Source organism: Callithrix jacchus, chromosome 3 (assembly GCF_049354715.1).
Source record: "Callithrix jacchus isolate 240 chromosome 3, calJac240_pri, whole genome shotgun sequence".
Taxonomy (NCBI): domain Eukaryota; kingdom Metazoa; phylum Chordata; class Mammalia; order Primates; family Cebidae; genus Callithrix; species Callithrix jacchus.
In genome coordinates, this window is record NC_133504.1 from 184,615,813 (window position 1) to 184,629,755 (window position 13,943).

General features: G+C 46.0%; 1 protein-coding gene across 4 annotated transcripts in view; it reads right to left on the bottom strand.

The window, feature by feature from the left end:
- Window positions 1-13,943, bottom strand: part of STX18 (syntaxin 18) — a 120,187-nt gene that overhangs the window by 5,879 nt on the left and 100,365 nt on the right. For all 4 annotated transcript variants that reach the window (XM_035294074.3, XM_035294073.3, XM_035294076.3 and 1 more), the window contains one exon: window positions 10,797-10,885. In XM_035294074.3, coding sequence (XP_035149965.1) covers window positions 10,797-10,885 — 89 coding nt within the window. The remainder of the gene's footprint in view (window positions 1-10,796; window positions 10,886-13,943) is intronic.

A 13,943-nucleotide genomic window follows, 5' to 3' on the forward strand; every position in this document is an offset into this window, starting at 1 on the left:
GAGAAGATATTAAAAACCTGGTAATCGACTTCTCTGTCTCACCCACTGCACTCCAGGCATGCAAGCTGACTGTCGTGGCTGTAGCTGTGTCTCCCTACTTGCCCTCCCCTGGGCTCCCACGGTCTGCTTCCTGCCTCTGGTACCATTATCTTAAAAATTCTTTTGTTGTTGTTTTCTCTCATGAAGTATACTGAAGGACTATATATATTTAATATGGAGAAGGATCTGGTGTGGGGAGGGTCTGGAGAAGAAAGGGAGGTAGGCAGCTTGGCTGAGCTGCCCCTGGACCCCTCTGACTTCAGAGCCATGCCCCTGGCCACTCCACTGCTCAACAGGGACAGAGTCCCAGAGTCCCAGAGTCCGAGTGCTCAGGCTGGGTGAGGACAGGTGCCCTGACACTGGGCATACAGGGGAGCTTCTTGGGGCTGAGTGAGCTTGGCACAGACAATTGCTCTCTTAGCCATTCTTGCCAGCTTGATATGGGCCAAGAAAAAGGATGGAAGCGTCGGAAACTCAGCACAGAGAATGGGCAGGAACACCTCCTTGCCCTCCCCACAGGTTCCCACAGCCCTGTCCTTGTGTGTCTACTCAACTCCCAGAATGTGCAGTCAGGGCATCGTACATTTCCTCCTGGATGAGTCCCACAGGCCCCACTTCTCCAGGAGACCTGCCCTGGCCTCTAAGCCCAAACTTACTTCTCATATTTCTATCCTTGGCCTACCATTTTCTGAAAATATCTTGGGATAGTAATCCCTTTCTGCCTTGTAATAAACTGTGCACATCCCACACTTCCTGTGTGACGCTGAGCTTCTTGAGGGTGGGAACTGTGCAGAGCCTGACTTTGAAAAGGCATTCTGGTTTTTCTTTCATATCCATTATAGCTGCCATCAAATCCACAAATATTTTCGGAGGCATTCTGTAAGCAGGGGTGGGGAGTATGAATACAAGCAAGCCTCCAGAGGCTCTGAATCAATGGAAGATCTGGCTTACCACTTCCTTAGTAAACCAGAGACAAAAGGGAAACAATGGTTATGGGAGGCAGCTGACCACAGCTGACCACCATGGGCTGTATTGACACTTCCCATTCAGGGATATACAGGTTCATATACAGGCTCATGTGACAGCCTGGACCTGTTCCTGTTGTCTTAGGGCGGAACTGAGTTGCAGGGCCTCCCCAGCAGCCTCCTTCCCGCCCAGGCCCCTCCCCTCCAAGTATCCCGGCTGTTCTATATGCAGCACTCTTCACACGTGCGCCCCTTCCTAACTCCGCCGATCTCACCCTTGCACAGGCACTTGCTGTCTTCAGCCCTTCCCCTACTGTCCACACTCTGCCCTCATCATTTCTCAATTGCCCCCAGCCTGTTCTCCAATCCTTGGTCAAAGGGATCTCAAGTGCTGGTCATGCCAGAATGCCTTATGCTGGCCTTGCCCATTGGACCTATAGATCAAGTCCAAGGTACACTTTTATCCATGATCTGGCCACATGACATCTTCCACTTCAGCTCTACTCTGCACAGGTTAGCTTCCTGCCTGGCTGGGGAACTCCACGTGGTCCCTCAAAACCCGAGGCAAAATCCGGCACTAGACAAGAATGCCCTCTTTTACCACTCCTATTCAATATAGTACTGGAAGTTCTAGCCAGAGCAATCAGGCAAGAAAAAGAAATAAAGGGTATTCAAATAGGAAAGGTGGAAGCCAAATTGTCTCTATTTGCAGACGACATGATAGTATACCTAGAAGACCCCATCACCTCAGCCCAAAAACTCCTGAAACTGATAAACAACTTCAGCAACGTCTCAGGATACAAAATCAATGTGCAAAAATCACAAGCATTCCTCTACACCAATAACAGACTTAAAGAAAGCCAAATCAAGAGCGAACTGCCATTCACAATTGCTACGAGGAGAATAAAACACCTAGGAATACAACTCACAAGGAACATAAGGGACCTCTTCAAGGAAAACTACAAACCACTGCTCAACGAAATCAGAGAGGACACAAACAGATGGAGAAGCATTCCATGTTCATGGTTAGGAAGAATTAATATCGTGAAAATGGCTATACTGCCCAAAGTAATTTACAGAATCAACGCTATCCCCATCAAGCTACCATTGACTTTCTTCACAGAACTGGAAAAAACCACCAGGAACTTCATATGGAACCAGAAGAGAGCCCGCATAGCCAAGTCAATTCTAAGCAAAAAGAACACAGCGGGGGGCATCACACTACCGGATTTCAAACTATACTACAAGGCTACAGTAATCAAAACAGCATGGTACTGGTACCAAAACAGAGATATAGACCAATGGAACAAAACAGAGGCATCGGAGGCAACACAACATATCTACAACCATACAATCTTTGATAAACCTGACAGAAACAAGCAATGGGGAAAGGATTCCCTGTTTAATAAATGGTGTTGGGAAAACTGGCTAGCCATGTACAGAAAGCAGAAACTGGACCCTTTCCCGACACCTTACACTAAAATTAACTCCAGATGGATTAAAGACTTAAATATAAGACCTGGCACCATAAAAACCCTAGAAGAAAACCTAGGCAAAACCATCCAGGACATAGGAGTAGGCAAGGACTTCATGACCAAAACACCAAAAGCATTGGCAACAAAAGTCAAAATAGACAAATGGGACCTAATCAAACTCCACAGCTTCTGCATGGCAAAAGAAACAGTCACTAGAGTGAATCAGCAACCAACAGAATGGGAAAAAATTTTTGCAGTTTACCCATCTGACAAAGAGCTGATATCCAGAATTTACAAAGAACTCAAACAGATTTACAGGAAAAAAACAAACAAGCCCATTCAAAAATGGGCAAAGGATATGAACAGACACTTTACAAAAGAAGACATATATGAGGCCAACAATCATATGAAGAAATGCTCATCATCACTGGTCATTAGAGAGATGTAAATCAAAACCACATTGAGATACCATCTCATGCCAGTTAGAATGGCGATCATTAAAAAATCTGGAGACAACAGATGCTGGAGAGGATGTGGAGAAAAAGGAACACTTTTACACTGTTGGTGGGAGTGTCAATTAGTCCAACCATTGTGGAAGACAGTGTGGCGATTCCTCAAGGCCTTAGAAATAGAAATTCCATTTGACCCAGCAATCCCATTACTGGGTATATATCCAAAGGACTATAAATCATTCTACTATAAGGACACATGCACACGAATGTTCATTGCAGCACTGTTTACAATAGCAAAGACCTGGAACCAACCCAAATGCCCATCGATGATAGACTGGATAGGGAAAATGTGGCACATATACACCATGGAATATTATGCAGCAATCAGAAATGATGAGTTCGTGTCATTTGTAGGGACATGGATGAATCTGGAGAACATCATTCTCAGCAAACTGACACGAACAGAAAATGAAATACCACATATTCTCACTCATAGGCAGGTGATGAAAAATGAGAACACATGGACACAGGGAGGGGAGTACTAAACACTGGGGTCTATTGGGGGGAAAATGGGAGGGCCAGCGTGGGGGGGAGCTGGGGAGGGATAGCCTGGGGAAAAATGACGAATGTGGGTGAAGGGGAGAAAGGAAGCAAAACACACTGCCACGTGTGTACCTATGCAACTGTCTTGCACGTTCTGCACATGTACCCCAAAACCTAAAATGCAATAAAAAATTAAAAAAAAAAAACCGGAGGCATCTTCCTAGCGATCTGACACCTCAGGGCAGACTCAATCACCTTCTTTTACCTCCTCACTTTTGTTACAGAGTTCCCCTGTACTTGGCTCTTGAGGGACATTCCTCACACTTTTTCTGGGGCCTGTCTTCTCTCTGTGGAGGGAAGCTGTTCTCCTTTGGACCCTGAACCCAGCCCAGAGCCTCATACATGACAGGACACTGGTTCTCGGCCCTGGCTAGTCATCAAAACACAAGGAGGCATCTGCTGCCCTCCAGACCCACCAGGCCAGAAAAGAGGGGGCAGGGGCAAAGCTTTGGGAAGGGCAGAAGTGCCAGGGAAGCTCCCTGCAGGACCACCTCATCCACAGCAGGCTGCCTGGCTGGGCTGCTGACACAGAATTGCTTATGGCCTTTTTAATTAGGCAAGAGAAAGGCTATTTAAAACAATAAAACTTTCACTTTTGAGTTTGAAATATCAGCTCTGTTAACTCAACAGTTAAGAGGACAATATTTAAGGAAAACACCTAATTACTAAAACTTGTAGGCACCAATTCACTTTGGCTCTTTCAGGTACTACTCAGCTTTTATTTGGTAGGGGGGCATTTTCTTGAATTTTTCTAATGACAAAATATGGCCCTGCCCTTTTAAATCCACAGTCCCTTTTATGCTTGAAACTGTCCCTAAACAAAATTAACTCGTGGTTTGATGTGATTTGTTCCTGGACCACTTCTTGGGAACAAAGCTTTTCTTGTCTCCTCCCCAACTCGAGGGCCTGTGGTATAAGGCACCTCTGTGCGGTGCCGCCTCTTAGTAATCGTTACTTCTGATAGCTTCACGTCCGCCCTTCGCTGCAGTGAGGAGTGGGATCAGATGCTGGCTTTCCTTCCACCCCATGGGTTCTTGATGCCACCTGAAAAATACCTAGTCCCTAGAGGAAGAGAACCCGGTGCCTCAAGATTCAAAGGTGCTAAAGTCTGAGGAGAGAAGTGTGCCAACGGCCAGGAGCTGTTAATGGAGAGCAGCCTCTGTTCAAAAAACAAAAGGCCTATTTCCCAGACAACTGCAAGGTCACTATTACTTAAGGAGGCTGGCAGGGCCTAGGACAATTAGGTCATAGCAAGGCTGCTGACAACACTGACTTGTATGAGGTTTCAGGATGGCGTCAAATGCTGTCTAAATGGCAAACCTGCACGCCTTCCCTTGTCTACTGCTGGGTGGCAGGCCTGTAGTGGTGGATGTACCAGGTGGATATAGGAGCCAGTTCTTGGGGCCTTGTCAGAACTCTGGGGCAATGCTGGGCCAGTCACTGGCTTCTGGAAGGCCTGTCAGTTTCTTTGGGGACAGATGTGGTGATTCTTACCATTTTGTGCCTGACCCTGAGGATGCAAAGCCATGGCTGGACTTCCAGCCCCTCATCTAAGCAGGAAGCTGTTTTGGAAGTAACAATCTGAGTGTCTTTGTCACTATAATGGGGACAGGAATAGTACTTAAGTAGCGGGGTTGTTAGAAGGAATATATGAGTGAATACCTGTGAGCTGTCTACTAAAGTGCTTGGCACACAGTAAGCTCTCAGGGAATGCTATCTGTCTACCATGATTAATCTCCTGGGTGTCAGCTTCTGGATATGCAAAATGAGTGGCCACATGCTGTCAAGACCCCTCCTAGCACTCTAGTCTCCAACCCTAGAGGCCTGCTGTGGCTCTCAGCCATTTCACTTTCCCAGGCACTGGGAAATGCACCAGTAGCATCTTCTTCCAGCTCACTGAGCCTCAGCAGCTAGTACCTGTCTCTGCATGGCCATGCTTTGCAAGGTACAGTGCTGAATGAAAGGCCCAGTCTCCAAGGTCAGATGACAGACAGGGATCTCTATATGCTCTGTGAAGACAAACCTGAACACAGTCGAGGAGATACCTCATTTTCCTATGGAATTGCAAAGGACGGTGAGAGGCCTTGATGGTGGGTATGGTGGGCAGGTTGGGCCCTCCATGCACAGTGTTCGCCAGCTGCTGCTCTGGGCTTCCCGCATTGGCCCATCTGTTCTGTGCTGTAAAGGTGTCTTTCCAAAACACAATGCTTCCCTTCAGCTAGACCAGCACTCCCCTCACCCTCCAACCATGGCAGTATAGCATCATGTTGAAGAGCCTGGGACTTGGGAGCTCTGTGACCTAGCGCTGGTGACTTAAGCTCTCTGTAAAACAGGACCAGCAATACTCTCTCCCATTTGGGGCTGCATAAACGAACAGAGGCTGAAGTGCTCAGAGTAGTACTTGGCACATGGTATGTGTCACATGCATGTTGGGCAGTATCATTATTCAACTGCTTTATCCCATTTAGAAGTCAGTCAGACTTTCCAATCAAGCCCTGCTAAAAGGTTTCTAATCTGGTTTAAAGGACAGAAATTCACATTGTGAATATATTATTACAGAAATCCTTTTCTAATCTAATCCTCTTTACTATAATTTTCAATAGAAAATCACTCCTACAAAGGCCTTTGAGTATAAAATGAGGCCAAGAGAGGTATTTGTGTCACAAAGACCAAGAACAGCTAACTCAGGGGAGCACAGGGAGACTGTCCCGGAAAGCCCTCTGGCCTTCATAGCTCAGAAGTCACCTGCCCAGGTCCTCTCTGGACTCTTCCAGACATGCTTTCCCTGAACCAAACCCCTTCACACTCCTGGCTCTGTGACCCTCACCTCATTCCCCTGTGAGCCCCATAATACGACAGTACACAGACCCAGCAGAATCCTTCTAGTGGGAGGGAGCCAGCCAGCATTTGCTGTGCCCCTGTAAACCTGGAACCTCCCCAGAGTCTGTCCCGCCCTCACTATGTGTTCAGCTCCTTGTTCTAGATGCATGAGCTGAAACTGGCAAGCCCTGCCAGCCACTGGGGGTTCTATGGGCCACCTCAGGGGACAGGGCCTTGGAAGATGCCTTTTATGTGGATTTAAGAAACAGAAGTCACATTCATGTTTTTAAAAATGACCCCAAGGAGTACACCAACAAATGCAGGTTTTACCTGAGGCAGGCAAAGTGAATGTGTGCTTAGAAAGGGAGTTTTCTTGCTGTAGCACTGGAAAACAATTTGGTTCCACTCAGCTTGACCACAAACACCTGCCAACTCAAAGGCATTAATATAACTGTGTCACGAGTTATACAGGGAAATTTATTGTGCAAATCATATAATACCCTGCAACCATTTTGGAATATGTAATAACTGTTCCTTTGGGTGAAACAATGAATTACATTGCGATTATTGGGCTTAACTCATTATTTTACCCTGAGGAAAAATTCCGAAACAGTGATTATGAATTATGACCATGAGTTGCTACAACATTTTCCAATTTAAAACCAACAGTGTGGTATTTCTTTCTCTTCATTTTCAGAGTTCAGCCTTTTAAATAAGATCTGGGTTGGTCAGACGGTAAGATACGGTACTTAGCTGTTATTCCCAATTAAGAAAGTGGGTAACTGGACATGAGGTAGCCTGTCACAGAAGCACTGACCGTTCCAGGCTTCTGGAGTAACAGTCCAAGGTAGGAAGTCCCACTGATAGGATGCTTCAGTCGCTGACACTACCACACTGGAATCACCAGTGTGACTGGGAGTGGCCGCTGGTATGTCTTAAGACGATTTGGGACAGTGGAATGAAACGGAAGCATGCTGCACCGACCTCATTGTGAAAAGAAGAGCCGTACTCTGACATAGCAGGACATGTGCTGCGCATGTGCAGGACATGCGACAGTGCCGACATGGCAGTGTCTTTCTGGTGGGAGGGAGCCACCATTTTCTCTGCCCCACCCTCCACTGGGTGCTCTTACAGATGCTACTGCACCAAGCACTTGAGACAATTCTGTGCAGCATTGATTCTGAAGAGAGCAGTGATGCAGTGATTTTTGCCTCTGCTTATAAAGCTAGTAAGTGGTATAAATTCATGGCCAACTCTGTCTAGTCCCAAAGCCCATGTTCTTTCATCATCCCACCGTGGGATGGGAGCATGAAGTGTTACGGATATCCTCACTGCCAGCCTTCCTCTGGTCCACCTTTCACACACCTGCAGGCTGCTAAGTCACACATCTGCAAAGGTTAACACACTTACCTCACCACTGCCTCGCAGAGAAAGGCCAAAATCCTCAAACAACCCACTCTATTGTTATTCTAGCTATCTCCTTTATGAAGAGTCGTGGAGTGCATTAAAAAGAAAAAGAAAAAGCCCAACACAGAAGGTAAACTCTACTTAAATACAAATGTATTCTTTCTTAACGAAGAGACAGAGCTATACACATTTTTTTCTCTAGCAAAGAAATGAGGCAATGGTATAATATTTGGGGAAATGACTCATTTCCACTAATAAAAGGATTTCCTATAAACTGATGTAAACCTAAGAGGTTTTTAAGACACTTCTGCTCCTATTTGGCTGTAAGATGGGAGTAGGACCCAATCCCCCTGTATGTCCCTTTGTTGGCTTCTCCGCTCAGCCTCCCCCCAGTGGAGTGTACCCCAGGGTGTGTCCATGAGCCCTTCTCCTTTCTCCCTGTCCGTCTGGTCTCTGGAGAGACTCCAAGGTGATGATTTTGGGAAACCACTCATCTGGGTGGATAAATCTGTGTGAAACAGTATTGTATCTGAGAAGCATATTAAAATAGTCTGAGCTCCAGCTGCCATCCTGCATGCCCTGACCCTGCTGCATGCACACCACAGTCTGTCCCTGCCGATGGCACTCGGGCAGCTGTGATCCAGGAACTGCCCAAGCTCTTCTACCCTATGCAGGGAGAGTCTGTTCTGCCTCTTTGTACAACCTGTCTGTCACTCTGAAGGGGAAAGGAAGGGGGAACAGAATTTTTCAAGCAGCCTGTGTGTCTGGCTCTGTGTTGCACACACCTCATGGGCCAACTCACTCAGACATTAGACCCACCTGTGAGGTGGCCATTATTTGCCCATTTCACAGATGAGGGAGCAGAGGCCCAGAGCAGTGAGAGGGCCCGGGGCTGCAATGTTAAGGCTGGGTGTGGACGCCAGTCAGATGATGCACTTGTTCCTACTAGGCTGTGCTGCCCTTGGCTTTTTTGTTCATGCCATTTTTAGGAAATAGATTTGGTTTCAGTCTTATTTCAGGCATGGAGAAGAAACAGAAAGTCCAGAGAGCAAGAGGATGCTGAGCCAGTCCTCTGCCGTTGGCAGCCAATGCTCACAGAGTGATGGCGTGTGGACCTGGCCGTCCCTGGAGGTCCCCAGCCTTCACAACTATGCTTACAATGATACTTCGGGGGGCTGGTGTGGCTGTTCTGACTCCTCTGCCTGGCTGGCCTGTGCCACTGTGCCAAACTATTCCTGTGCAGCAACACTCACCTAGACCACCAGCATCAACTGGGAAAAAAAAGTGCAGAGTTGGAGCCAGAGCTTGGCTCTGCTGCTCTACTGGTTCTGTGACGTTGGGTGGGGCTTTAGAGTTTTTGTGTCTCATTTTCTTCAACTGTGTAATAGTGATAACCCCTACTTGACTGGATTGCCATGAGGATTCAACAGGACAATACACGTAAAAGGCTTGGCATATAGAAGGCATTCATAAGTATTCATAATACTGGTAATAACCGAACACTAGAACATTCTAATAGTTATTACTGATGATTCTGTTTTACTATTGAAAACACTGTTCTGGGCTCTAGGAATATAGTGAGGAAAACAAAGTAAGATTCTGCTCTCACAGAGCCCGTGCTCTAGTGGGGATATGCGGGGAATCAAGTGGGGTCACAGCACTCAGTATCTCGGAGCTGCTGCAGGTCGAGGCGCCAGGCCTCTCTGGGGAAAAAACACCTGAGACCTGTAAGACATGCCAGGAGTGGACAGAGAACACTTGAAATTTCAGGTGGCATAGCCAGCAACACAAATGCCTCAGTCTGAGAGGCTCAAGGCCGGGGAAAAGAGTGGACCCTGTTCTTCCTTGACAGAGCTATGTCTTCAGATTCCACTTCTTACCTTCTTGAGGGCTGGATATCTAATTTTGCCAATGTTAAAATGAGATGCTAGGCCGGGCCCAGTGGCTCATGTCGGTAATCCCAGCACTTTGGGAGGCTGACATGAGTGGATCACAAGGTCAGGAGATCGAGACCATCCTGGCCAACATGGTGAAATCCTGTCTCTACTAAAAATACAAAAATTAGCCGGGCACGGTGGTGCGTGCCTATAATCCCAGCTACTCACGAGGCTGAGGCAGGAGAATCATTTGAACTCGGGAAGTGGAGGTTGCAGTGAGCCAAGATTGTGCCACTGTATTCCAGCCTGGCAACAGAGCAAGACTCTGTCTCAAAAAAAAAAAAAAAAGAGATGCTAATGTTCTACCACTTCTTGGTGCAATTACTAAGAGTATCATGGACAAAATGAGTGTCAGAAAGTTCTGACCACTGCAAACTGCTGCACACTTAAGATGCTGTCACTTGCCAGGCAGAGCCACCGAAAGCACACTGTGTAGTAGCCACATTCCCCACGCTTTAGGCAGAGGACAGTGTCACATCCTAGTAGCTCTCGATGACATCTGCTCCCATACACAGGTAGCATATTCCATTTGGCTTCTGTCACACCAGTATCCAGATGAACTGCACATAGACACTGCTGCACATGAGCTGGCAGGGGCTTGCCAGACCTATCGGTTTCCTTTTGAAACCCAACCAGACGTGACAGACTGTAGCAGCTGGAAACTAGAGGACAGGTAACTAAAAGGAGGTGATATCAGTAGCTAAGGTGTTACTCTTTTCACTTTTCCGTCATTACCTGTACTTTTCTTATATTATCATAGCACTAGCAATTCAAAGAATTAAAACACATCATAGTGGCATTTATAAAATACCCATTTAGTCTGGAAGACGATTTTACTGTTGTTGAAAAGACATCTATTATTAGTAAAATTCTTCCAAGGCAAAATTTCTTCTTTATGCTACAGCAAATTTAAAGCATATGAAAAGTACACTAAGAATTAGGAAATCAAATGGGAAAATGCACATAAAATATACATCTATAATTTTTAAAACTCAGTATAAAAATCAGGGCAAGGGCAATGAGGATGAGCTTCTCCTCAATGGAACAGTCTTATGAAAACCAGTTAAAAAGAACTGATTAGGCAGAGAATAGCATTACCATTTGTATTTCTTCTGGGGATAACTCATCTTCACCTTTGCCGTCTCCCCAGGTTCCCAGTTCAGGTTGTGTTTCAGCCAAAATCTTTTCTGTTAAAAAAAATTGAAAATAGATAGAAGACCAAGTATTCATTTTAGAAGAGGTTGGCTTAGGATGTAGTTGTAACAAACATGAGATGGAACAGAACCTTACAGCTTTGTCCATACATTTCACGATCTTTGGGCTAATATTCAGGCACAGCAGAAATGATTCTTTCAAATTCAGGCTTTCCATTGTCCTTGGGTAGGCACGTGCATGTGTGTGTGATGGGGAGGGGGACCTATACGTGGTTTCAATATCGCACAGATGTCAGCAATGGCTGCATACTTAATGGACATTCTTTAAAATAAGTCGTAAAGTGTTTTACTTCAAGACACATACACCCCAAATCTACTTTTAAAGACTATAAGACATAGTTTTATTGTAAAAAAAAAAAAAAAAATGCATATGTACATATATACACATACATGTTTACACACACACATAGAGGAAGTAATATACCATTCCCCAATCCTATTCCTCTCCCAGTAGTTACTGCTTTGATAGTTTCATAGACTTTATCTAAGCATATTCACGTACAAAGATACGTGAGCCCCTGCCTACCCATATAGCTCAAGTAATACACAGTTTTGTGTGCATGGTTGCTTGCTTTTCACAAAGATATCAATGGTAACATATTATTCTGAAACTTGCTTTGTATGGTTTATCAATACATCTTGGAGATCATTCTAAGTCAGTCCATGTAGCTCTCCCTTGTTCTTTTAAACTGCTGTGTGATATTCCATTGGGAGGATACACTAGTCTTTATCTAACCATAACTCCACTGGCAGACCCCAGTGGTTTCGGACTGTTCACTGGTGTGATGGTACTGTGTCCCAGTCTGTGCTTTGTGCACATGCTGGAGTGACTCTCTAGGACAGACACCTGGGCGTGGACCTGCTGAATGGGAGTGCAGGAACATTTTAACCTGGATAATTTTTTTATTATAATCAAGGAAACGTGAGGCATCCTCCATGAAGGATGTCAATACCACAGGCCCACAGAAAGGATTGCTGCCACCCAGGATGATGGCAAGAGGTCTGTGCAGTTCATAAATGGGTGGGGCTGGGAGCAGAGGAGAGAGGGATGGCAGGGATCGATCCTTGGGGGAGACTGTAATAAAGTCACTTTGTGTCTGTATGTCTCAGTGGTGTCTCTGGGCTTATCAGTGAGCTGCCAAATACTCAAAGGCAAATGCTGCTTCTTTTTCCTTTTTTCCTCAATCTCAGTAAATTTCCTGTAGTTGATCTGAGCCCCATGAGATGGGGACAAGTCCAGATCTTTGAATAGGGGAAGAGAACATTGATAGCAACAATGTAGACAAAGCTGACTCAGCAGGCCATGCCTGAAAGTTATGGTTATTTATTAGAAATATTTCTTTAAAAAAAAGATCTCCATGTCATTCACAACCTAGTGCATGTAGGCTTTTAGAAAAATGGCTGTTTTTACCAGAAGTGTCATGATAGAAAAACATGTTTATACAAGATTGGCTAAAAGTATCTTTAGAAATGGCTCTGGTATTTTCCTGAGATGACATTCCTTGGGTAGGAACATTTGTGCCTTCATCCACCCCCACCCCCACCTTGTGAGCTATCTCCTACTTGTCCTCATTATGGGACCTATTTCAAGCTTTGACTGTTGGTGATTTCTTTTTTAAGGATAAAAACACCAAAATTAGAAACACAGAAACCTTGCTCATATCTGAACCAAGCATAAATTAACTCTGATCTAGAATAGCAAAGATCTCTTAGCAGAACTCACACTCTACAACATGCTCATTGTGGCCATCACAAGCCTTCTTGACGGGGCCCTAAGGACCAGCCTGAAGCAGAGCACCCACCACGGTGGCCCTCTGCCCAGACCACCAGTGCACCCTGGTGCCAGAGGCAAGTCCAGACTCCCTGGTCTGGCATTCAAGGCCCCCCAACTCCCTCCACCTTTCCAAGCTTACCCCCACCTCTCCTCCTGCTGGTGGGCTTCACTGATGCCCAGAGGTCTTTTTTACTGACTACAGTCCACCCAATATCTCGGCTTTCTGGCCTCTGAGCATTTGCTCATGCTGCTGCCTTTGTCTAGGACTTTCTAAGCTTTCTTTTTTTTCAGGTACAGACTCATTTCTCAGTGCCACCTCCTCTTGAAGTCTCCCTGGCCCTCTGTCTGAACTCTCTCCACTACCTCCGCCCTCTCTTAAGGCACCACTTACTTTCTCCCAGGGGCTAGAGTCTTATCTTCCCCATCAACTGTGAGCTCCCTGAGGACAGGATCACATCCCTGAAACTTTCTGAGCTCCAATGTGACACGCAAAGGAAAATACTCAGCGGAGCTTTCCAGATTTGGGATTTTCAGATTAGAGATGCTCAAGCGGTAAGTAAAGTGCAAATATTAGAAAATTTGAAACAAATCCAAATCCAAAACACTTCTGGTCCCAAGCATTTCAGGTAAGAGATACTCAACAAGCAGGCACAGTGGCTCACGCCTGTAATCCCAGCACTCTGGGAGGCAGAGGCGCGTGGAAGACCTGAACGTAAGGAGTTCAAGACCAGCCTGACCAATATGGTGAAACCCTGTCTTTACTAAAAATACAAAAATTGGCTGGATGTGGTGGTGTGCACCTGTAGTCCCAGCTATTCGGGAGGCTGAGGCAGGAGAATCGCTTGAACCTGGGAGGTGCGGAGATTACAGTGAGCCAAGATTGTGCCACTGCACTCCTGCCTGGGTGGCAGAGTGAGACTCTATCTCAAAAAAAAGAGAGAGATTCAACCTGCAATTTCTGTATCATGTCCAGGACTATCCCTACCATCTAGAAGACAAGGATTAATGAGAACTGCTGGGCGTGGTGGCTCACGCCTGTAATCCCAACACTTTGGGAGGCCAAGGCGGTGGATCACCTGAGGTCAGGAGTTCGAGACCAACCTGGCCAACATGATGAAACCCTGTCTCTTCTAAAAATACAAAAATTAGCCAGGTGCTGTGGCACGTGCCTGTAATCCCAGCTACTTGGGAGGCTGAGGCAGGAGAATTGCTAGAACCTGGGAAGTGGAGGTTGCAGTGAGCTGAGATCACGCCACC